This window comes from Esox lucius, chromosome 5, assembly GCF_011004845.1.
Source record: "Esox lucius isolate fEsoLuc1 chromosome 5, fEsoLuc1.pri, whole genome shotgun sequence".
Lineage (NCBI taxonomy): Eukaryota > Metazoa > Chordata > Actinopteri > Esociformes > Esocidae > Esox > Esox lucius.
In genome coordinates this window covers 27,429,362-27,456,153 of record NC_047573.1, presented here as the reverse complement: position 1 = coordinate 27,456,153, position 26,792 = coordinate 27,429,362, and the positions used below count along the sequence as shown (strand labels likewise).

At 43.5% G+C, this 26,792-nt stretch overlaps 2 protein-coding genes across 2 annotated transcripts in view; one reads left to right on the top strand and one right to left on the bottom strand.

The window, feature by feature from the left end:
- The window catches only part of LOC117592782 (E3 ubiquitin/ISG15 ligase TRIM25-like), a gene marked incomplete at its 3' end in the record, with an annotated part of 148,788 nt that overhangs the window by 87,638 nt on the left and 34,358 nt on the right, over window positions 1-26,792 (top strand). The window lies entirely within an intron of this gene.
- LOC106024161 (E3 ubiquitin/ISG15 ligase TRIM25-like) lies at window positions 10,651-12,912 on the bottom strand. The gene is made up of 4 exons (XM_034292159.1): window positions 12,332-12,912; window positions 11,279-11,374; window positions 10,884-11,101; window positions 10,651-10,753 (listed from the first exon to the last, which is right to left on the bottom strand). Exons 1-3 carry the CDS (start codon window positions 12,905-12,907, stop codon window positions 10,946-10,948), a joined length of 828 nt encoding a protein of 275 aa, XP_034148050.1. The 5' UTR covers window positions 12,908-12,912; the 3' UTR covers window positions 10,651-10,753; window positions 10,884-10,945.

Genomic DNA, 26,792 nt, shown 5'->3' with positions numbered 1-26,792 from the left:
AGGCACCGGAGACCTTACGGCCACAGCTCCGAGCGGCCGCTTCGACAATGGCGGTGGAGAACATGGTCCACTCGGACTCAATATCTCCAACCTCCCTCGGGATCCAGTCGAAGCTCTGCCGGAGGTGGGAGTTAAAGAACTCTCTGACAGGTGTCTCGGCTAGACGTTCCCAGCAGATCCTTACAGTACGCTTGGGCCTGCCGAGTCTGTCCAGCTTCCTCCCCCGCCATCGGATCCAACTCACCACCAGGTGGTGATCAGTTGACAGCTCCGCCCCTCTCTTCACCCGAGTGTCCAAGACATACGGCCGCAGGTCAGATGAGACGACAACAAAGTCGATCATCAACCTGCGGCCTAGGGTGTCCTGGTGCCACGTGCACTGATGGACACCCTTATGCTTGAACATGGTGTTCGTTATGGACAAACTGTGACTAGCACAGAAGTCCAATAACTGAACACCACTCAGGTTCAGATCAGGGGGGCCGTTCCTCCCAATCACGCCCCTCCAGGTGTCACTGTCGTTGCCCACGTGGGCGTTGAAGTCCCCCAGTAGAACGATAGAGTCCCCAGTCGGAGCACTTTCCAGCACCCCTCCCAGAGACTCCAAGAAGGTCGGGTACTCTGCACTGCCGTTCGGCCCGTAGGCACAAACAACAGTGAGAGACCTATCCCCGACCCGTAGGCGCAGGGAAATGACCCTCTCGTTCACCGGGGTAAACTCCAACACATGGCGGCAGAGCTGGGGAGCTATAAGCAAACCCACACCAGCCCGCCGCCTCTCACCATGGGCAACTCCAGAGTGGTGAAGAGTCCATCCTCTCTCAAGGAGTGTGGTTCCAGAGCCCAAGCCGTGCGTAGAGGTGATCCCGACTACCTCTAATCGGAACCTCTCAACCTCACGCACTAACTCAGGCTCCTTCCCCGCCAGCGAGGTGACATTCCACGTCCCTAGAGCCAGTTTCCATGTCCAGAGATCGGGTTGTCTAGGCCCCTGCCTTCGACTGCCGCCCGATCCTCTTCGCACAGGCCCCTTATGGTCCCTCCTGTGGGTGGTGAGCCCACGGGAGGGCGGCCCCATGTCGCCCGTTCGGGCTGAGCCCGGCCGGGCCCCATGGGGGAAGGCCCGGCCACCAGGCGCTCGCATATGAGCCCCAACCCTGGGCCTGGCTCCAGGGTGGGGCCCCGGCTGCGCCATACCGGGCGACGTCACGGTACTCAAAATGTTATTCTTCATTAAGGGGGTTTTGAACCGCTCTTAGTCTGACCCGTCGCCTAAGACCTGTTTGCCTTGGGAGACCCTACCAGGGGCATATAGCCCCAGACAACATAGCTCCTAGGGTCACTCGGGTACTCAAACCCCTCCACCACGTTAAGGTGGCAGTTCTTGGAGGGGGGAAAATCATTTACTGCCAAATCATGACAGATCACATGCCACCTGTCGTAGTGCAGAAACAATACTGGCATGTAGCACAACTTTACATAAATCCAGTAATGATATAGTCAAATATTTTTTTACATAAAAATAAAGTAAGGGGTGACATTGAACAATGGGGTTTGAGCGTTTTAGAGGTAGTTCCCCAATAGTGGTCTCTTACTGATGGCACTTTTCCCACAACAGGAACACTGAGGGTAAATAAGTTGGAGGTGTGTTGAGAGATACTATAACGTAGAGAAGCAGCAGGGAAAGTGAAAACCACATAACTGACAGTGGGCTCATTTTAGAAAGTGGGAACAAGAAGCTGCTTCACAAGCAGCAAAAGAGTCAAAAATAACAAAGTAATGCTTATTAAGGCACCTGGAGACAGAGTCCAGAGGAGTGATGAGAAGGAAACCAGAGGTAGGAGGACAGTTAAGAAAAGCGGGGAAAGGTTGCTCCAGACACCTCCTCCAAACGCCCCCCTCCCCTCAGTCTGTCTGAGATATCAGGCTGCCGTGCTCCTGTCCCTGCCTACATTGCCCCACCCAGAACAGAAAGAAGAAGCACGGATTACATTCAATAAGAAAGAACCTGGTGAGGTCATCCACAGGTCAGCCAGTATTGCAGAGGGACAGAGACCCACACACTTTGTTTCCTCTCATGATGGTTACAATTACAGCCTTCTGGAGATGAAGATGCACCTACAACTATGGAGGTCAAGCGAACATTGGGCATCAGTGAAACTTTACCTCCTCCCCAAGCTGGCGCTGACCAATAGTGTGAACATTTGGACATTTTGATAAATAGGTAGCCATCTGCCTCGGAACTAGACCTAGTTTTCCAAAATACATTTAAGTTCCACTACCCCAGTCTGAAAGAACATTTGCCGTCAATGGACTAAATATCTAACCCCTACTGTAAGGACAGGAAGACTGTACTAAACAACTTGGCTGTATAAAATCTGTATCAAAGAGACATTTTCAACTAAGACTGAAAGGCTAAAAGGACATTCAATAAAACAGGGCCCAACAGAATCCTGTTGTGATTTCCGAGCCAGAGTAGAAGAAGCTTTTAACAGCTACTCAGGAATTGCTCCTGATAATAACGTTCCAGAAGGACTATTAAAGGGCGGGTCGGGGCAGAGGAATGAGAGGCAGAGGCAGATGATGTTTTATTAAGGAAGTTGTGGCAGAGGAATGAGAGGCAAAGGCAGATTATGTTTTATTAAGGCGGTCGGGCAGAGGAATGAGAGGCAGAGCCAGATTGTGTTTTATCAAGGCGGTCGGGGCAGAGGAATGAGAGGCAGAGGCCGGGGAAGAGGATGTGCAGGCAGCCAGAGAGGAGGATACATAGGGACTGGTCTGTTGTGGCAATGCTACAATTATAACCAGCCTGGACACATGGCAAGAAATTGCCTGAATAGACAACAGGCTGGAGAGGCCGTGACGGGTGCAGGAGACGTTGAGTAGTTCTCGTGACCGCCACAGGGTGTCACTGTACACCATCCTCACGGTCAGAAATAGGATGATATGGAGAGAGAGCAGGATAGCTCACAGCACCACAGCACCAAGTCAGTTTCCTTTCATTACTCAGAATAGTAGAGTGTCTCCAATGTTAACATCTGTGAATGGGGCCTGCTGATTTCCTGGTTGACCCAGATGCCACCATATCCATGACATCCAGATACGGTAAGGCTAAAATACTCAGGTCCACACAGAGTTAGATCTGCCTGTGCCTCTGGCATTTCTAAGGCAGAGTATATCACAGTTAAATAAGGTAACGCCCCATGATTGACTGATTAAATGGATGAGAGTCCAACCCCCGCCTGATCTCAACCATATCCACACAATAGCCATGAGAGACTCCATACAGTGGACTCATCTGCGTCTCAGAGAAAGTTTTATGTCAGCTGTACAAACTCAACATGTACTGTTGGCGGTGAAATGCATCCAGTTGGTTACTATTCAAACGTCATGATACTGTGGCCAGAGCTCCATACCTTCGTTCTGTAGCAGCTACAGAATCGGTGTTAGCCTGCGCTGACCTCGTGGCCATGTGCCCTCTTATGGTGCCTATTCCTCACGCCGTGCACGCTCTCATCTCACACACTCGTACAGCTCATCTAACCCCGGCACGGTTATTGCATTATTAACGGTGTCGCAGGTCACTTTCAAATGGTGCACTGCTCTTAACCCTGCTACTCTTCCACCAACAGAGGACAATGGTGAAGCACATTGATGTCAGGAAGTGGTTGCTCTCATGTAAGCCTCTCCCAGATCTGTCTGAAGATCCATTATCCCTTATCTTATCAAGCCTTATCTTTTGTTCTCTGTTGATGGCTGTGTTAAGCGTTCCTCTGAAGGCCTTCCTCAGGTCTCTGATGCAGTGTGTTCCCAGTATGTGGTGGTGGAGGGTGCTGGGCTTCATTCACACTTCTCAGCTCAGGCTGAAGAATGGTTTGCATTGACCAGAGCTTGTGTTTTGGCACTTGGGGGCACTGTAATAATTTACACTGACTCTCAACATGCATTTGGTGTATGTCAGGTTTGTGGCTTCCTCAGGGGTCAAAGGGGGTTTCTGATCTACCAGTGAGCCTATTGCTCACCACATACTGGTCAATAACATTCTAGATACTATTTTGATACCCTAATCTATTGCCATATGCAAATGTCCGGCACACACATCGTCTACTGATCCTTTGTCTCTAGGCAACGCTACAGTGGATGGAGCTGCCAAAGCTGCTGCTTCCTCCTCTGTCTCTCCTGTCTTGGAAATGACTTCTTTTTCCTGGTCACAGTCTTTCACTCTGAATGATGTCTCCTTGTTACAGCAGGGAGCTGATGCTGTTGAGAAGACTGGATGGTGCAGACAATGCAAGTAAGTAGACAAACCTATTTCAGTAGAAAAAAGTCATTGGGAATATTAACCTTTGGAGTCTGATATTGGCTGTCTGTTAACAGCAGTAGCAAACAGGCATCAGTGGAAGTCAAGTCACCCATTATGAGGCATTATAACAGCAGGTTAGAAAAAAAAGCCAATGCCTTGGTGTGCTCAGCAAATGGAAATGGCCTGGTTGGCCAAGGAAGAGCTCCACACTGGATGAACAAAGAATGGTTACCCTGGTTACCCTAAAGAATAAAAGATAAAGATCACCAGCAGAATAGCAAATAACCAATGTAGATCCATTTATGAATTTGAGTGTTCATAATCAAGTAACCGCTTCACTCAGTTATTTTCCAAAACAGCATCATATGTTGACTGTTGTTGCCTGAAATCCAGATGGACATTTCGATAACAATGCTCAGCTGTGAAAAAGAACTAAATTAACAATGTGGCAAATGGCATTTAAAATGAATTAGAACATTCAATGGAGCAGTTAGAATGGGTCGATGGGCGATAATGGGTGTAAAAATACTCCGACTTACAGTATCTCACTTAAGTGAGTACACCCCTCACATTTTTGTAAGTATTTGATTATAACTTTTTATGCGACAACACTGAAGAAATTACACCTTTCTACAATGTAAAGTAGTGAGTGTACAGCTTGTATAACAGTCTACATTTGCTGTCCCCTCAAAATAACACAACATGCAGCCGTTAATGTCTATACCGCTGACAACAAAAGTGAGTACACCCCTAAGTGAAAATGTCCAAATTGGGCCCAAAGTGTCAATATTTTGTGTGGCCATCCATTATTTTCCAGCACTGCCTTAAAGTTCATTGAGGGAACCATGAATGCCAACATGTACTATGACATACAAAAGCAAAGCATGATCCCCTCCCTTCTGAGACTGGTCCGCAGGGCAGTATTCCAACATGATAATGACCCCAAACACACCTCCAAGATGACCACTGCCTTGCTAAAGAAGCTGAGGGTAAAGGTGATGGACTGGCCAAACCTGTCTCCTGTTGAGCATCTGTGGGGCATCCTCACATGGAAGGTGGAGGAGCGCATGGTCTCTAACATCCACCAGCTCTGTGACGTCATCATGGAGGAGTGGAAGAGGACTCCAGTGGCAACCTGTTAAGCTCTGGTGAACTCCATGCCCAAGAGGGTTAAAACTACTTAGCGCCGGCAGCACCCATGAAGCCCCAGACCATGTCACTCCCACCACCATGCTTGACTATAGGCAAGACACACTTGTCTTTGCACTTTTTGGTTGCCGCCACACACGCTTGACACCATCTGAACCAAATATGTTTATCTTGGTCTCATCAAACCACAGGACATGGTTCCAGTAATCCACATCCTTAGTCTGCTTGTCTTCAGCAAACTATTTGCAGGATTTTTTTGTGCATCATCTTTAGAAGAGGCTTCTTTCTGGGACGACAGCCACACAGACCAATTTGATGAAGTGTGCAGCGTATGGTCTGAGCACTGACAGGCTGACCCCCCCCACCCCTTCAACCTCTGCAGCAATGCTGGCAGCCCTCATATGTCTATTTCCAAAAGACAACCTCTGGATATGACGCTGAGCATGTGCACTCAACTTCTTTGGCCGAGGCCTGTTCTGAGTGGAACCTGTCCTGTTAAACCGCTGTATGGACTCCACAGCACTGCAGCTCAGTTTCAGGGTCTTGGAAATCTTTTTATAGCCTAGGCCATCGTTATGTAGAGCAACAATTATTTTTTTCAGATCCTCAGAAAGTTCTTTGCCATGAGGTGCCATGTTGAACTTCCAGTGACCATTATGAGGGAGTGTGAGATCAATAACACCAAAATTAACACACCTGCTCCCCATTCACACCCGAGACCTTCTAACACTAATGAGTCACATGACACCGGGGAGGGAAAATGGCTAATTGGGCCAAATTTTGACATTTTCACGTAGTGGTGTACTCACTTTTGTTGCCAGCGGTTTAGACATTAATGGGTGTGTGTTGAGTTATTTTGAGGGGACAGCAAATTTACACTGTTATACAAGCTGTACACTCACTATTTTACATTGTAGCAAAGTGTCATTTCTTCAGTGTTGTCACATGAAAAGATATAATCAATATTTGCTCAAATGTGAGGGGTGTACTCACTTTTGTGAGATACTGTACGTTACTTTTCATCGTTATCCTCATTGTCCATATTTGTTCCTTTTAGTCTTGTTTTCTTGGGTCATGATTTTAGCTACTGAATCTTTTCTCCATACCGAGCAGATGTGAATTCCTCCTGTGTGAGTCAGTATGCGTGCAGTTAAAGGGTCTGTTAACTTGATAAAATGTTTAGCCTCCACTGATATTTCAGCTGATGCTACAGGTGTGAACATAGTCGTCATTAATCTTAATAACACTTCGATGTCCCACAAACAGTCACACATGGCAACAGTCAAAAACCAGCAACAGCAGAAAATGCACATGCAGCGCAAAACGTGGAACAACGTTGAGAAGCCTATTTCCCAGACCAGATCTATGCTACAGAACACTGCACGTTAATAGTTAGTCAGCTATGCAACTAGACAAAGACATATACTTTTTTAGATTAGCACAAACTCCTTACAACCAGGCTTTGCTGACCGGCAGATCCTCTTGCCGAGGTAGTTAGATGCAGAGAGCTACAGCTCTAAGAACGTATGACTAACACCATTTCTAAATATATATGAGCTTGTTTTGATCCCAATCAGAAAATTCAGTCCCAGTGTTGGTTAGAAATTTTCCAGATCCTTTAAGTTCTCCTAGTGATTACATTTTTTCTAACAGTCACAATGCTGATGTTTTCTCTCCAGTGTGAGTCAGTTTAAGTCTGGTTAGACTGCCCTTTCAATTAAAGCTTTTCCCACAATTATCACAGACAAATGGTGATTTCTCTCCTGTGTGTGTCAATTTATTTATTTAACAGTTAGAATCTGCTTGAAACTGAAGCTTTTCCCACAGTCATCACAACTAAATGGTCCCTCCCCTGTGTGAGTTAGTTCATGGGTTGTTAGGCTTCCCTTTGCGATTGAAGCTTTTCCCACATTCATCACATCTAAATGATTTCTCTCCTGTGTGAGTCAGTTTATGGCTGTTTAAGCTCCCTTTACGATTTAAGCTTTTCCCACATTCATCACAGCTAAATCAATCAATCAAATGTATATATAAAGCCCTAAATGCTTTTATAAAAACACCCAGCCTTAAACCCCAAGGAGCAAACAACAGTAGTGTTGAATTTCAGTGGCTAGGAAAAACTCCCTAAGAAGGCCAAATTTTTTAGATGAAACCTCGAGAGGACCCAGGCTCAGAGGGGTGAGATATTAAGAGTCCAATTGGAATAATTAATAAATGCATTTGGGCTAGAGTCTATTTAAATTTAGACTAGGTCAGAAGTATGACCAGATGGACAAGGACAGGGACAGCAACAGGCCTCCCAAACCAGGTACTCTGTAGTTGTGGACCAGGGCCTCATGTCCTCCTAAAGTTTAAAACGGGAGGAGACTGAAAAAATTCAGAAAATGCATCCCTCATATCAATAACGATTTATAGTGGCGAAGAAGAACTGACCCAGCACAATAGTATAGCAGCGTAAGACCTTGGAACTGAGACGGGGGGGTCCGGTGGGACTGTGGCTCTACCCAGGGGGAGGCCCCGGACAGGGCCCAACAGGCAGGAAATCAAACCACCCACATTGCCAGGCATCAACCAAAGGGACAACCACCAACCACAACCACCCTGAATGAGGGCCGAGTATTGCCAGCAGAGTACAGCCCAATTGCACAAGTACGCAACAGAGAGACAACAACAAGCCAGTGACTCTTCCCCCGAAAGGCATTGGAGGGAGGGCATCCCAGTGGCAACGATAGCCCACCTGGTAAAACAGCAAGGGTGGACAGTATCAAGCCTTCTGGTCACATTCACGCCCCCGGGCCAGGCTACACCTAATAATAAACCGTGCTGTAGAGATGAGTTTTTAGTAGACACTTGAAAGTTTGCACTGAGTTGCATTTCTAACCTCAATTGGCAGATCATTCCACAGTATTGTGATTGATGGGTCAGATAGGAGTTAACTGACACATTTAATTAACATTTACCTTTTGTTCATGTTCAGCATACATCTGTTCTATATTGGAAAAGGGTGGCTTGCCCACTTCAGGTTGGTGGAGAGTGCCTGCCTCAAGTGGAGGAGTTTAAGTATCTATGGGTCTTGTTGAAGAGTGAGGGAAGGATGGAACGAGAGATTGACAGACGGATCGGTGCAGCTTCAGCAGTAATGCGGTCGATGTATCGGTCTGTCGTGTTGAAGAAAGAGCTGAGCCGCAAGGCGAAGCTCTTGATTTACCGTTCAATCTATGTTCCTACTCTCACCTATGGTCATGAGCTTTGGGTCATGACCGAAAGGCCAAGATCCCAGATACAGGCGGCCGAAATGAGCTTTCTCCGCAGGGTGGCTGGGCGATCCCTTAGAGATAGGGTGAGAAGCTCGGTCACCCGGGAGGAGCTCAGAGTAGAGCCGCTGCTCCTCCACATCGAGAGGGGTCAGCTGAGGTGGCTTGGGCATCTGTTTCGGATGCCTCCAGAACGCCTTCCTGGGAAGGTGTTCCGGTCCCGTCACACCGGGAGGAGACCCCGGGGAAGACCTAGGACACGCTGGAGGGACTATGTCTCTCGGTGTCCCCCCCGGAAGAGCTGGAGGAAGTGTCTGGGGAGACGGAAGTCTGGGTATCTCTGCTTAGACTGCTGCCCCCGCGACCCGGCCCCGGATAAGCGGATGATGATGATGATGATGAGTTACAAATTAGTCTGTGGTTTAGCATCAAATTAAAGTAATGTAATAGAATCCCTGTAATGTAATTGCGGACATTCATATATTTCTTCTCAAAAGATGTCCGGATCAGTTCTATAAACACTGAAATATTTTCTTAGAGTATTTTCAAGAGTCAGTTAGGCCCTGATATCCCACCACTGAGTGTATTTGTGCATGTCTTTGGTTTTGTGTGTATGTTTAAATGAAGTGCAAACAACAATGATGTGTGTGTGTGTGTGTGTGTGTGTGTGTGTGTGTGTGTGTGTGTGTGTGTGTGTGTGTGTGTGTGTGTGTGTGTGTGTGTGTGTGTGTGTGTGTGTGTGTGTGTGTGTGTGTGTGTGTGTGTGTGTGTGTGTGTGTGTGTGTGTGTGTGTTATTGTATTTCCTCACATGTTAAGAAATCTTCTCTGGTCTTGGGCTCAGCAGGTGTTCCAATCTGAACTGTAGTCACTATGGAGACAGACTCATATATCACAGGTCCACATAATCTGTATCTACTAGTAATCTACATACAGGTAACTAGAGGAGAGATTAACTATTTGAAGATACCATGTACTAAAAACTAGTTTAATACCCATATGAATATAGACCATAAGAAGACACCATGTACTAACTAGTTTTACACCATTATCCATGTGAATATGGACTATAAGAAAATACAATGTACTAAATTGACCAGGTTATTTTGAGCAGTGTAATATCCTTACCCCTATGATTATGGAGTATAATAAGATACCACGTACTAACAACTAGTTTAAATATCATTACCCATATAAATATGGACTATAAGAAGTACTAATGACTAGTGTAAAATCAAGATTGAGATTAATCATGGCTTAGCATGGGAAAATGTACAAGCTCTAATATTACTCAAGTTAGTGTTTTATATTTTATTTATAACTACATCCTACTGAAATGCTACCATCATTGTCATTGCTCATCCTAACTTTTCGCTTTGGCTTTGCATTTGTCTTCAATAAGTTTGATTCTGGATTACAAAAATTATGAAAAAATCTCAAAAATGTTATATAATTGTACATGAGTTCCAGTGTTTGAGGCCACTCTGTCATGGCTTGATATTGGTCACTGACTAGAACCAAGATGTTATGGTGACAATGATTGTTTACAGATATCCACTTGATAACTACATTGATTCACTGAAGATATTGAGGTCATTCATACTCTTCTGTTCCTCTCCGTATGTTTCCCCCTTTCTTCTTCTCCTCTTTCTGTCCTTTCTTCTGCTCCTCCTCCTTTTTAATAAATGTTTTGATGACAACATACTGTTTTGTCTAGTTCTTACCCACCCAGATGAATCAGATATTACAATAATCTATTCATGTTGTGTATTTGCTTTCATAATGTCCTCCCCAAAATAATATTGGTTGCTTTATAACATTAGATGTAGTTCTATAAGTAAAAAAGACAACGTTTAATGTTATAATGTTATGAAATAATTTTGACTAACCTTCCCCAGATATCCTGTTCAGTTCCTTTTTACATACATCCTGTATTTGATCTGTCAGTTCAGAGGCTGATTTCTTTACATGCTCAAAGGAGAAGAGTGGATAGACAGTGATGCTGGGTAAGACCTGAGATCCAGGAGAGACACAGAGAGACTGGAAACCCTACAAAGAGGGAAAGAAGCAATAGGTTTTCACATAGACAGACAGTGAATTCAGTTCCAGTCCATTTCACTGGTAAAGAAGTCAAGAGGTAGCCATTACAGAGTATTGTAAGGTAAGTTGGTGATGTCACCTGGAGGAAATGGATGTGATCCTCTGTGTGTGAGAGCTGCTTCAACTCAACATCTCTCCTCCTCAGCTCAGCAACCTCCTGCGGGCTTCAGCCCGACTCACTTCAGTCTTCTCCTGAGCTCTGATCAGCTCCTTCAACTCAGAGTGTCTTTTCTCAATGTAGCAGATCAGCTCAGTAAAGATCCTCTCACTGTCCTCCACTGCTGCCTGTGCAGAGTGCTGTTAGGACACAGAGAGAGGGGGTCCATTATAAGTTAATTCACTCTGTTATCACCAGGATTACAGACAGCATGTAAATGGCCCAGTCAAAAGTTTAGATACCTTAATCCATTGAGTGGGTGTGTCCAAACTTGTGATTGGTCCTGTACATGTATTTATAGCAGCCACAACACTCACCTTCAGAGTGTCCACAGTCTGTCTCAACTCCTGAATCTTCTTCTCTCTCTCCCCAATTCTCTTCTGGGATTCCAAATATTTCTCCCCAAACTGTCTCTGGAGAGAAATACATCATAAACAAATGTAATTAATGAAGTGCAGTAATTTTCTTCTTTCTTATAATTTCTTTTATAGTCGGTACATATAGTCTGTATTTTTAGTCTGTATATATAGTCGTTACATATAGTCGGTACATATAGCCGGTACATATAGTCTGTATATATAGTCGGTATATATAGTCTGTATTTATAGTCTGTATATATAGTCTGTATATATAGTCGGTACATATAGCCGGTACATATAGTCTGTATATATAGTCGGTACATATAATCGGTATATATAGTCAGTACATATTATCACTCAGATCTCAGATCCGTGGTCACCATGTTTGATCTGACAGTCAACTACAGAACGTTGTATCCAAACCAGACAGATAACAGATGGAATTGGATTTTGGAAAGAGGGAGAGAGAGAGGGAAAGGAGGGGGATGTGGGGGGGAGGGAGGGAGTGGGAGAGAGGCTGGGGGTGGTAGATTGAGGGAGTGAATGACCTTATCTGTGAATACCTCTAGTTTGTGGTACAGTGCCAATATACTACAGATTAAGGCTTTACTTTAACCATCGTTTAACCAGGCAAGTTGATTATGATCCAGTTCCTTTATATCAACCACCTGGGGAAATGTTACAGGGGAGGCAGAAGCAATTAAGATTAACAGTCTTGATCAGAAACTGACTGACATAGATGTTTGGAGAATTAGAATCAGGGACTTTTCGGACATTGGCTTATTGCTTGAACGGACTGAATTCTATTGATTCTTGTCAAAGCATGGGGTTTACATTAGCAGTGTAAAATAGGTAAGGTAAAATATGTATTGCTTATGTAAGGTTGATAGATTGCTCACAGTTTAGCTGTTACAAACACACCCACAAACAAAATAACATTTTATTTCAAACACACCCAAATCCACACACAACATATATGATTTATTCTCTACTGTGGAGTTCCTATCTTACTTGTTTCTCAGCCCTTTCTGATGCAGCTGAGACTGTATCATGTCCTTTATGTTCATCCATTGTACAAAGATAACAGATACACTGCTGATCAGTACGACAGTAAACCTCCAGTAGTTTGTCATGATGCGAACAGATCTTCTTCTGTAGTTGTGTGGAGGCTTGGACCAACTTGTGCTTTTTAAAGGCAGGAGATTCATAGTGAGGCTGGAGGTGAGTCTCACAGAAAGAGGCCAGACACACCTGACAAGATTTGACAGCTTTGAGTTTTCTCCCAGTGCAGGAATCACACTCCACATCTCCAGATGCAGCATAATAATGATCAGGAGGAGCAGCTTGGAGTCTTATCTTCTTCAGATTCTCCACCAATTCAGCAAGGATGGTGTTCCTGTTTAGAACAGGTCTTGGTATGAAGGTTTGTCTGCACTGGGGGCAGCTGTAGATACCCTTGTCATCTTCCTGATCAAAACAGCCCTTAATACAGCCCATACAGTAGCTATGTCCACAGGGAATAGTCACTGGATCATTCAGTAGACCTAAACAGATCGAACAACTGATTGAGCTCACAGTCTCCACCATTTTTCAAACACATAGAAAACAGTGAAAAAAGAGATTAATTTCGTTTTCCTTGAACAATTTTTTTCTTCAGAGGAGTGGTTTATTTTCTGTGACTTCCTGGTTCTGTGATGAACTCAGATGTCAGATATCAGGTACCACTGTATTGCATCACCTCTTCTTGAACTCTGTAAGTGTTTGGGAACTGAGGAGACCGATCACTCTAGTTTTCAAAGTGAAATGTTTTCCCAATCTTGCTTGATATAGGATTTCAGCTGCTCAAAAGTTTGGGATCTCCTTATAATGTTTGGCTTGTAGAGAACATTAATGATCTATCGTAGCCAGAGTAAATATTCTCAGTTCTCTGTGGTCTTCAGGATTTGGATAATAATTTCTCCCAATTCCAGAACAATGAGCAGAACAGCAGAAGTGACCACCTGTGAATGCAGAAAGAGAGTATGTCAAACAAATATAGATCTCACATATTTACTAAAATGTTCTCTGTATAACAAACCTGTGAAAGGACCTGACATTTTTCAAAGTGACCTGAGTAAGATAAGACATAACTAGACTCTTTACAGCTCCATAGAATGTCCATCACTATATACCTGGAACAAGATACACTGGTTAATGCTTTAATATTCAAAACCCTCTTAGGCCTCAGTACCCCATCTGAGATCTACTTTTGTCACCATTGCCACTTTTAAAGTCCTAATCACTAACACATTTACTGACACCTGTAACTGCTTCATGAGATGTGCCTGTTAATTGTAGTTTTGTCAAGTTGTTGTATTTGTCTATTGTCTAAATATATCCTGCTGTATAGTTTTTATATTGTCTGCTACTAGGTCTATGTTGTTACCATGTAAGCTGTTTTCATGATGTGTTGTCTTACACTGGTTATAATGTCTTCTTGGAGGAACTGTGCTTTGTCCATTTGTCTTCTGTCTGGACTGTCTTTTTATTTTTATTTAATCTCAGTACCCATCTCCTATAGGAAACTCCTACATACAGGCTGTTATTTTAACTAGGAATTTGTTCTTGACTCACTTGCCTGGTCAAATAAATGTAAAATAGATAAATGAAAATAAGAGGATCCAGAAATACACCTGTTATTATATTCTATAAATCACTCCTTTGACCTTAATGAAATGTATTTTACTCTATCAAATGCAGTTTAAAGGTCAACATCTACACATTTCATAATGTTAATGAAAATCATTTCAGGATTTCCAAGACACCAAGCAACACTCTGTAAGTCAAATACCAAATGAGCTAAACCCACAGGTTTTATCAATCCAATTTTGAAGACAGCATATAATAGATTAATTAGACCCTAATCTATGGATTTCACATGACATTAATACAGATGTTAAATCAGTCGTATCATAAAACCAGTCAGTATCTGGTCTGACCACAATGAGCCTCATTTGTCTTCTAGAAGAGTTGATCAGACTGTTTATTGAGGCCTGTAGAATGTTGTCTCATTACTCTTCAATGTCTGTAAGTATCTGGATATTGTCTGGAACTGGAACACTGTTGTACACGAGGATCCAGAACATTCCAAACATGCTCAATGGGTCACATGTCTGGTGATTATGGAGACGTGGCAGAACTGAGACATTTTATGCTTCCAGGAAGTGTTTACTGATCCTTGTGACACAGGGCTGTGCATTTTAATGGGAACAATCAAGAATAGGGGTTGATTGGCTCAGATCTGTGTGAGAATACTGGAGACCTTTAGACTGGACTGTCAGGTGGTCTCCTCAGAGTGTGACCAGAGTAAGACAGTGGTTCAGTCAGAGTCTGACAATCTGTGATGGCAATTTCATCAATCAGAACTTTTAAGGAGTAAGGACAGAGACACAATTATCTTGCACAATTAACAGTTTAATTGCAAATAGAGACGCGTCAAACGTTTACAAACAATCATCCGAGGAGTCTCTAACGTAATACATGAACAATCCGTATTTATTACAGTTAAAAGGGGTGTGGTAAGTTGTTGCCATTTGTCCTAAGTCATAAAAAAATTCCCTTTGTTCTATCACATGTCCTGGGCTTCACACAAGGGGCAAGCTATCCTCCCCCATATGGGTAACTTCTTCAACTCTAGGAGTCACAATGTCTGGACAATCAACAGATAATCTGTATAATCCCTTTAGAGTCTAACTGATTTACGAGTAATCCTCCAATCCGCTGGTGCCGGTCAAGGATGTCCCCTAGGTAAACACCAGATCCCTCTCGGCATCTTTAACTAGTAACCCATTTATACATGTATAGGACAACCAAAAGTATACATCAGTGCAAGAATTTCCACAACACACTGACAGGCCACAGGCTCAATGTTGGAAGACTAAATAGATTTAAAACATAACAAAAGCCATCTGCTCCACAATTAAAACACTGGTTTTTGTACATCTGCCTAAAAGAAGAGTACCAAACATAATTCATAGCAGAAATATTTACTATCCAAACCCTTGGGTGAACAGCCAAATACTAGGGGACGTTTAAGTTCTTGAACAAAGCCATGAAAACATGTCACACCACATATTGTCAATTGTGTTGAGGTCTGGGCTTTGACTGGACATTAACTGTTTTAATTTTAAGCCACTTGTGGTGGAAATAAGTTTCCCTTTGTTTAAATTGTATTAGCAGGTAATTTAGAGATCAGAAATCAGCTTATTATGCTTATTAGCAGAGAGAGAAAGACACCAACACAAGATCAGTATAAAACTCTCTGAGGTACAGCTCAGAATATCCTCCTTTTTGTATAGGCAAGAAGGTGTGACAACAACGTACGAAATAAGTGACATTTCATCAACACATGTTAATCTGGTCTAAACCAGTCTAGGCTTGTTCATCTTATCAGTTTCACTCTCCACTCTAGGTTAACCCAAAGGCAGGTTGCACTCCTGCATTTTACAAATACATTTGACTGTAACACTATGTCTAAGCATATCCTTTCCATCAGCCAAATAGTTAAATAGTAATTCTCTACTCCCTTATACAATTGTAGAATTAATTAGTAGATCAGCTTGGTACATTTTTATTACACACTCCAGTCTGGCTATGGCTGTTGCTAAAATATAAAGACATGTTATATATTGACATGTTAATGCTTACAGTATTTAAACAAGAAACCAGGCAAGCCTAGTTCAGCCGGCCCGGAATAAAAAGCAATGATTGTTGTTGCCGTCCCTGTGTAAGAGGGTGTGTCTTTAACCACTACGGCACAGAGCGATACACCTGTCAATAGTTGGCATAGCATTTCAACATTAGATCATTTTATCACGCATTACCATCACTCTGAGTTGGAATATGTTGCTAGACACCATTAAGCATTGTATTAAACTGAGTAACGTTTCTTATTAAGTTTACCTCCACCATAAATAGCATATATGAATTGTAAGGCTTTTGCCACTGGCTGTTTTAATAGCTTATTTGCCATTCATGAATGACATTGATACAATAACTATCAATGTAGGTGACGATAACTGACTTTTTTGTCAAGTGAAAAGACAAGAGAATCGTGTAGCCAGGGGAGGTTTTTTCTATTCTGAACAAATCCTAATGCATAATTTGAAAATCCATAAGAAATAGTCGCACTATAACAGTAAACAGTTTCATTTTAGGCTTCCTATAACATGGATATGTAAGGTTGTAGCCAGCGAAGTTCTTGTCTCTCTTGAACCAAATCCATCAAATTTACTTATAAAGTATTTTTTACATCAGCAGTTGTCACAAATTGCTTTTAAACAACAACCGGCCTTAAACCCCAAGGAGCAAACAACAGTAGTGATGAATTTCAGTGGCTAGGAAAAACTCCCTAAGAAGGCCAAAATTTAGGAAGAAACCTAAAGAAGACCAAGGCTTAGAGGGGTGACCAGTCCTCTTCTGGCTGTGCCGGGTGAAAATATTAAGAGTACAAATTGTAATAATTAATAAATGCATGTGCGCTGAGTCTAGAGTCTATTTAAACTTAGTCCAGGTCAGAAGCATGACCAGATGGACAAGGACAGGGACAACACGGGGGAGGAGGTGTCAGCACAGTGGCAGGGGGAGGAGTCTGGAATCGTCTTGATCTGCAACACAACAAGGAGGACTTGGGACAGGGACAGCAACGGGTCTATCAAGCCTGGTACTCCTCAGGTGTGGAGTACCTCATGTGACCTCATGTCCTCCTGAGTTTAAAATGGGAGGAGATAGGGAAAATTTAGAAAATGCATTCCTTAGATGTTTGTAGTCCGAGAATTTATAGTACGGCTTTTGAAACTCATTGTTTGCGGAGCAAGTGGATTTCTTGTTTTAAAGGTAAATGTTATGAGACAGTGATCCGATAATCCAGGATTTTGGGGGGAAATTATTAGAGACAGGACTAAATCTAGGCCTGTGATTGTGGCAGTGTGTTGGAGCTGAGACATGTTGGATAAAACCCATTGAGTAAATTATGGCTTCAAAGGCTTTTTGAAGAGGGTCATTGGACTTTTTCATATGAATATTGAAATCACCAAAAATTAGAATACTATCTGCCATGACTACAAAGTTCGACAAGAATTCTGGAAACCCATTGAAGAACATTGTATATGGCCCAGAGAGCCTGTAAATAGAAGCGGTGTAAAATTAAAACAGTCTGGTTAACTTTCATGAGTAAAACTTCAAAAGAATGAAAACCAGTGATGTGTTTAAGAGTACATTTATATTTACTGTCATAAATATTAGCAATACCCCCTCCTTTTCGGGATGCACAAGGAATATGATCACTAGTATAGCCAGGAGGAGAGGTCTCATTTAGGGCAGTAAATTAATTAGACTTTAGCCATGTTTCACACAAGTCAATAACATCTAGTTTATGATCAGAGATTAATTCATTTACAGCAACTGCCTTTGGAGCAAGGGATCTAACCCATTTTGAGATGCGAGGTGATACAGACACTTTTATTTATGACCGAGGTGGAGGAAGGCTTTATTTTAATAAGGTTGCTATTGTTAGCACTACCTTGTTTAACTTTACTCAGCCTGGAACGAATCACAGTGGCAATAGATACAACTTTACAAACTCCACTATGCTAGCTTGACCTGCACCCTATCTCATGGTGAGGCTATGGGAGTGAGACTCCTTTCAATGTTCCTAGATAAAAGAAGAGCACCCGCCAGCTAGGATGTCTGGTTATACTGAATGTATAAGTTGTTAAACTGTTGTGAGCATTGAAGCAAAATATTACATGTCTGTAGCATATGCTGAAACTAAAAGTTGCAAGTAGAAGAACAGGAAATCTTGTTGCTGGGGAGAAAGAGAGCAGATTTAGCTTGTGTGTCTTAGACGAACAGGAAACAGGAAACAGATTAATAAAGCACACACATTCTGGACAGGGCTGAATTAAGAATAGACAAGACAGAAACCACAAAGTGCAAAGATGACACTTGTTCTGCATTTACACATATAAGGTATAGAACATAAACTGGACCAATGGCACACATGCTTGTCATATTCCACCTCCCCACTTTAGGTGTGTTTGAAGTATAAATAATGTTGATGTGACTGTTGAATTTCAGACATTGTGCGGCGACACCGTCTCCAGAAGCTTCTGTAATAAACGGAATATGCGGTACGGTAATTGACCTGACTCCTGGTGTTTTATTCTCCTTTCCATCAAACCAACTTGGGGAAGTGTTAGACTTCAACAGATGGAATCTGTCGCTCTTCAGAAGATCAGGCCTGGCCCTATTTCTGGGAGAGTCCCAAAAAGAGAGCCAGTTATCTATAAACTCTACCTCCTGCGACGGGCAGAACTCTGTTTTCAGACAGCGATTGAGTTGCGCAAGTTTATACGTTGATGCTATGTTCTGCTTCGTAACCCCTGACTGTTTCATCCTAACATCGTTGGTGCCAACGTGGATAACAATATCTCTGTACTCTCTATACTTGCCAGTTTTAGACTTGCTAGCACCAGCCCCAGATTTGCGGCTTCCCTCAAGTAAACAGTGTACAATCACCGGCTGATTCTTTAGTCTAATACTGCAGGAAATGGAATCGTCGATGTCTAAGGTTTTACATTTATCCGGGCCACTGGTAGAACATGCCTGCCGATAATTCCCCTCCAAAAATGGCTCAGGCCTTGACTCTGACTCCAGTGGGGAAAACCTGTTGAAAATCTCTGTCGCCTTCCCAGTGACCAAGAGAAAGTTCTTGCCCAATTGCAGGAGCTGTTCTGTTAATTATGTCCAAATAAAGTCCTGGTGTAGAAAAGTTGGCTAAAAAGTAGGCCGATAAATATATTGCGTTGGTATACTCCTAAAGTGGAATTTAATCAATTATTTTATATAGAGTATTTGAAATAGTTTGGCAGGTAGCCAGGTAGGCAACAGCAAGCATTATACAGCACGTCAACAATCCCACTTGTCTACTGCACCCCTCTTCCTTCACATCCTCTCACATCCAGTTAAACTCCCTAAAGATTAGTTTTGAGATTAGATTCAACTTTATTGGCATTGAACAGAACAAGTACAGTACAACTAAGTACAAGTAAACAGAAGTGCAAACAGAAGAGGGCAGAACATTTACAAGTATAATGTACTGTATAGTTGTGCAATGAAAGTGCAAATGGCAAAGTACAAATGGCAATTCTAAATGTGCAATGAAGGCAAATTCAAGGTGCAAATCCAGTGATAGTAGCAATGAGCTTCCCAAGGTAAATGTGTACATGTAGCAACTGAAACATGTCCTCATCAGACGGGTGGGTATGGTTAGTGTTGGGTACAGAGTTCAGCAGGGTTACAGTAGATGGAAAGAAACTGTTCCTGAGCCTGCTGGTGCAGGAATGAAGAGACCTGTACTGATGGTAGGAGGACATGTATGTGAAGGGTCCCTGATGATGCCATGCACCCTATGCAGACACCACTTGCGCTGGAGGCCTACAATGATTGGGATCTGGGTACCATTGATGTTCAGGCAGTTAAAGCAAACCCATCTGTTACCCATCTCTTAATGTGGATGTGTTTGCTATAATTGGAAACTTGGGGTTTGTATCTTTTAGGGTGGGCGTGTTACGTCCACAGTGTGTTCTGTTGCTCTGTGTTCGTGTGTGTGTTTGTGCTTTGTTTCTCTGTGTGGTTGTTGCAGGCTAATTGGCTTCCTAATCACTGGTGGCAGCTAATTGGAGAGCTGAGTTCGCCAACTGGTCAGTGGTCGCAGCTGGTGCAGCCTGCATTTAACCTTTTCACGCGTGAGTTTCAAATATTCCTTACCGACCCCCCAGCGTGAGTTTTCTTGCGTGTGATTTCAGTACTCTCTCAAGCATTTGAACTCACTCCAGCATTTGAACAGTCACCTTGCCAGCTAAGGAACACTACATACATTGCATTGCAAGCTTCTCTCGTTGACTCGAATTCTAAGAGCTGCAAAAGTTGGTTGATGAATAACTGTAGCTAGCTAGAAAACATCAGCTAACCGCTAGCAAACATCAGCTAACCACTAGCTAACAAAGCATGACCAGTAATTCAGTGCAGTGAAAATGAATAAACTATATAAAAAGCATACAATGGGTAATGTAACTTCTAGAAGGTTTTTACAATGGTTTTGATCAGTTGTCAGCTCTTCCAGGAAATGTTAAGATGCTCTAACATTATTTTGAAACTCACGCGTGAAAAGGTTAATACATTAACTTTCACATCACTAAATAAGATTGGCTATATCATCAGGCTAAATGATACCAGATTTATGATCAATCCAAATTATTAGATAAACGTATGCGCCATTGTCGAAGCGGCCGCTCGGAGCTGTGGCCGTAAGGTCTCCGGTGCCTGTCGAGGCGGCAATCCCTGAACCCGGTGGTGGACACCGGAAGTAAGGGATGCCGTCAAGCTGAAGAAGGAGTCCTATCAGGCCTGGTTGGCTTGTGGGACTCCTGAGGCAGCTGACGGGTACCAACAGGCCAAGCGGGCTGCAGCCCGGGTGGTTGTGGAGGCAAAAACTCGGGCCTGGGAGGAGTTCGGTGAGGCCATGGAGAAGGACTATCGGCTGGCCTCGAAGAGATTCTGGCAAACCATCCGGCGCCTCAGGAGAGGGAAACAGTGCCCTACCAACGCTGTTTACAGTAGAGGTGGGCAGCTGTTGACCTCAACTGAGGATGTCGTCGGGCGGTGGAAGGAGTACGTCGAGGATCTCCTCAATCCCGCTGTCACATCTTCCATTGAGGAAGCAGAGGATGAGGGCTCAGAGGTGGACTCGTCCATCACCCGGGCTGAAGTCACAGAGGTGGTCAAGAAACTCCTCGGTGGCAAAGCACCGGGGGTGGATGAGATCCGCCCTGAGTACCTCAAGTCTCTGGATGTTGTGGGGCTGTCTTGGTTGACACGCCTGTGCAACATCGCGTGGCGGTCGGGGACAGTGCCTCTGGGATGGCAGACCGGGGTGGTGGTCCCTCTTTTTAAGAAGGGGGACCAGAGGGTGTGTTCCAACTATAGGGGGATCACACTTCTCAGCCTCCCCGGGAAAGTCTATGCCAGGGTTCTGGAGAGGAGAATACGGCCGATAGTAGAACCTCGGATTCAGGAGGCACAGTGTGGTTTTCGTCCGGGCCGTGGAACACTGGACCAGCTCTATACCCTCTACGGGGTGTTGGAGGGTTCATGGGAGTTTGCCCAACCAATCCACATGTGTTTTGTGGATTTGGAGAAGGCATTCGACTGTGTCCCTTGCGGCATCTTGTGGAGAGTGCTTCGGGAATATGGGGTCCTGGGTCCTTTGCTAAGGGCTGTCAGGTCCCTGTACAACCGAAGCAGGAGCTTGGTCCGCATTGCCGGCAGTAAGTCCGACTTGTTCCCAGTGCATGTTGGACTCCGGCAGGGCTGCCCTTTGTCACCGGTTCTGTTTGTAATTTTTATGGACAGAATTTCTAGGCGCAGCCAGGGGCCGGAGGGTGTCAGCTTTGGGGACCACACAATTTCGTCTCTGCTCTTTGCAGATGATTTTGTCGTGTTGGCCCCTTCTAACCAGGACCTTCAGCATGCACTGGGACGGTTTGCAGCCAAGTGTGAAGCGGTGGGGATGAAAATCAGTACCTCCAAATCCGAGGCCATGGTCCTCAGTCGGAAAAGGGTGGCTTGCCCACTTCAGGTTGGTGGAGAGTGCCTGCCTCAAGTGGAGGAGTTTAAGTATCTAGGGGTCTTGTTCACGAGTGAGGGAAGAATGGAACGGGAGATTGACAGACGGATCGGTGCAGCTTCTGCAGTAATGCGGTCGATGTATCGGTCTGTCGTGGTGAAGAAAGAGGTGAGCCGTAAGGCGAAGCTCTCGATTTACCAGTCAATCTACGTTCCTACTCTCACCTATGGTCATGAGCTTTAGGTCATGACCGAAAGGACAAGATCCCGGATAAAGGCGGCCGAAATGAGCTTTCTCCGCAGGGTGGCCGGGCGATCCCTTAGAGATAGGGTGAGAAGCTCGGTCACCCGGGAGGAGCTCAGAGTAGAGCCACTGCTCCTCCACATCGAGAGGGGTCAGCTGAGGTGGCTTGGGCATCTGTTTCGGATGCCTCCGGAACGCCTTCCTGGGAGGAGACCCCGGGGAAGACCTAGGACACGCTGGAGGGACTATGTCTCCCGGCTGGCCTGGGAACGCCTCTGTGTCCCCCCGGAAGAGCTAGAGGAAGTGTCAGGGGAGAGGGAAGTCTGGGCATCCCTGCTTAGACTGCTGCCCCCGCGACCCGGCCCCGGATAAGCGGAAGAAGATGGATGGATGGATGGACGTATGCGAACTGACATAACTACAATGCATTTACTGTTAATTAGCCTAATTCGGTGAGACTTGAAGCCTTTCTCACATAGGAACCCTGTACAGTTACTACTTTGTGTTAGGCAGACATCTAAATTGTCATTTCTGTGAACAACTCCCAGGGTAACTGGATTTCATGTTGGCATCCAAACGTATTTGATCTATGTTCACAGATGTGCACATTTCAATCCAAATCCTGTTCTGCCTGTTTGTAGACAGATGCCCCCAGTAGATGCAGTATGGGGTTCTATCTTGTTTTCCTATTAGTATGACTTGTTTTGTATGTATCTTATAACATTAGATAATATTTTGGTGGCTGACAGGGGGAATATAAAGAGCTGGTAGCCATAATATGGAATCAGAACAATTGTTGTGACGCTACTCTGTTTTGCGAAAAAGGTTATTCCCTTGGATCCACGTAATTAAAGTTGAAATAATCAACAGTTATATCAGACTGAAGTTTTTACTTGTATAAATCGCGAACATTTTCCACATCAACCCGTAGGCTACTTGACCTTTATTTTAACTGTCATATACCTGCAATTGAATAAAATACCTCCTTTGTGTTTCAAGATGACCAGGGAAAGGGATGAAAATATTCAAGTACTTGTGACAACTGTGCCCTCTGCTGCTTCACCTCCCCCTGCAGCGGACGGGCTCTGGCGTTCGACGTCACCGGCCTTCTGACACCACCGTCCATCTCATCATGCTTTTCACCTGTGTCCTGTTTAGCGCACCTGTTCCTCATCATTCCCCCCAGTATATATGTTCCCTCTGCTCCCCCTGTCTTTGTGTGTAATTGTCTTTGTATGTACGAAAGAGCTGTGTACGCTTCGTGTCGACATTTAGATATAATTTCACGTTATAGCATTAAAAAATATACATCGATCACGCCATTCTCCTGCTCCACCTTATTCCGCCCCCCGAAGATGTGACAGTACTGCTTAGAGCAAGGCATACCCTTTTTTCCTGGCATGCAGTTGCCTTCACAAGACCTTCTGCCTCACCAACACTGTACATGAATGTCCCACATGCTAAGAAATGCAGAGCTATGCAGACCAACTTAACAGAGGTCAAGGCTTGGCTATGTTGAGTGCTTCCTTATGTGGTTCAGACAGATTTAAAGGGGCCAATCCATTTAAAACTTAATAGACAAGCATTAAAGTCAATCCTAAAACGAACAGGAAGCCAATGGAGGGAGGCCAAAATTGTTTTTATGTGCTCCCGTCGGGCGGTGACATTTTGTACTAGCTGGAGACGATTTAGGGTTTTCTGATCAACCCCCAGGTACAAGGAATTACAGTAATCCAGCTGAGATGTAATAAATGCATGGATCACTTTCTCAAAATCCCTTGGAGAAGGATAGACCTTAACCTTTGCCAAAAGTCTTAGCTGAAAGAAGTTTGATTTCACTACTAGACTCATTTGCTTATCGAGTTTAATTGTCGGTTGGTTAAGAACTACTCTCTCTAGTACTTTAGAGAGAAAAGGTGACTAATATGAAAGAACATTAGGATCCAATTATATTTTTTGATAAGAAGCTGTGCTACAGCATGTTTTAAAGCAGCTGGAACACACCCAGAAATAAGGCAAGTATTCATCACAATTATAAAAATGGGCCCAACTGTATCAAAAAAAGTAATTAAGACGAGAGTGAATGGAATCCAGTGGACAATTTGTGGGGCGCATTGGTACAAACTACCTTTGTTCACACGGTTTGGCTGATAGAACAATACAAGCCGCGCTACTGGGATTTATCAGAGAGTTAAAGACAGTTGAAAAGAACCTGAGGCCTATGATTATTGTTGGAAACAAGGTTTGATATAACTTGTGCTTTTGAAGCTAAAGAGCTCTCTGATAGTACAGCTGTCACGTAGCATTCCTAGGGAAGCCTGGAGTTTAACCTTCATCCATTTTCTTTCAGGTCGTCTAAGTAAATGTCTGCGAGTGCAGGTACTGCCGTTTAGCCCAGGCTCTAAAGATGGCTTTGAGCATTTAGATTTTAACGGCGCAACAGAGTTTAAGATATCAGTGCAAGTGGAATGCATGAGAGTAGTAAAAAAAAAGAGCACAGCTGTCATTTAGATTACACAACATATTTTTTTAAAGCATTAGAAACATGCAACTAAGTTAAGGGGTTAATCGTACACAATTGACATGCAGGAACACAATTTTCAGCCTTACAGCAGGGGACTGTGACAGTAAACAAAACAGGCAGGTGATCTGATATACAAATATCACAAATGTCAATGACATGGACACATAAACCGTAAGACAACCCAAGACCCAAGGTGTGTGCCCTTTTTCATGTGTAGGACTAGTCACTAACTGAATGAGATTCAAGGAGGCTATAGGACTCGTAAAATCCTTGACCGAAGGCCTATTTTCACAGCAAACGTGTATTAAAATCACCAACAATTAAAAAACGATCATAATCCAACATAATCGCCACCAAAAAGTCAGCAAAGTCTGTCAAAAAATCCTTATTGAATTTAGATGGACGATACATCACCGCGCACAGTACGGGGAAAGGATGGCTGAAGCCCAGTGGAGAGAAGATCCGTGGGGCTGGTGGTGTAAACGCTTTGTGCAGAATCTGCTTGTTGGGGTAATGTAGACCACAACTAGGCTACTTGCGCAGTGAAAGAGGAGGGGTTTTCACAGGTCTCTCGTCTTTTCACTGGACGAAACAGTCAGTTATTGTCACCTATATTGATGGTTACTGCATCAATGTCAAACGTTGTTGTGCCCTGAAGTTCGTCTTCAGTCTTGCTAGCAATTGGTCAATTCTCATGACGATTCCAAGCAGTGAGATACTAGAATTACTGACTTATAAGCTTTTAAAACAGCCAGTGGCAAAAGCCATACAGTTCATGGATGCTATTTGTGGTGGAAGTAAACTTCATAAACATTTTAGTCAGTTTAACACAATGCTTAACGGTGACAAGCAAAATACTCAAACCGGTGTGATGGGACAGTTTTCTCAATCGATTTGGTACAGTTCTCCAAATTCAGGTAACTGCTCTCAAAACAGTTAACACAGCAAACTAAACACACTCCTATGTTGGCGAAACAGTTAAGTATTCATTGCACAATGAAACACAGCATTTTATTCTAGTAATGCATTTATTAAAATTCGATATTAACATCAAAACTAAAAGTGTGTTCTCTTTTGATTTGATAACAACTTTAGCTGAAGATACCCAAAGAAATAAATTAAAATACATGTTTTTCATTAAGTTCTTTAATGAGGAGTTCAGGTGTATAACAATGAGTTGTCACTGCACAAAGAAATAATTATGCAAATAAGTACATACAGACGTGCTCAAATATGTTGGTACCCCTACAGCTCATTGAAATAATGCTTCATTCCTCCTGAAAAGTGATGAAATACAAAGCTATTTTATCATGTATACTTGCAAGCCTTTGGTATGTCATAGAATAAAGCAAAGAAGCTGTGAAAAGAGGTGAATTATTGCTTATTCTACAAAGATATTCTAAAATGGCCTGGACACATTTGTTGGTACCCCTTAGAAAAGATAATAAATAACTGGATCATAGTGATATTTCAAAGTAATTAGTTTCTTTAATTAGTATCACACATCTCTAATCTTGTAATCAGTCATTTGGCCTATTTAAATGGAGAAAAGTAGTCACTGTGCTGTTTGGTATCATTGTGTGCACCACACTGAACATGGACCAGAGAAAGCAAAGGAGAGAGTTGTCTGAGGAGAGAAGAAAGAAAATAATAGACAAGCATGGTAAAGGTAAAGGCTACAAGCCCATCTCCAAGCAGCTTGATGTCCCTGTGACAACAGTTGCAAATATTATTAAGAAGTTTAAGGTCCATGGAACTGTGGCCAACCTCCCTGGCCGCGGCCTCAAGAGGAAAATCGACCCAAGATTTAACAGAAGGATAGTGCGAATGGTAGAAACAGAACCAAGGATAACTGCCAAAGAGATGCAAGCTGAACTCCAAGGTGAAGGTACGTCAGTTCCTGATCACACCATTCCATCGCTTTTTGAGTGAAAGTGTGCTCCATGGAAGAAGACCCAGGAGGACTCCACTTTTGAAAGAAAAACATTAAAAAAAAGCCAGACGAGAATTTGCTAAAATGCATATTGACAAGCCACAAT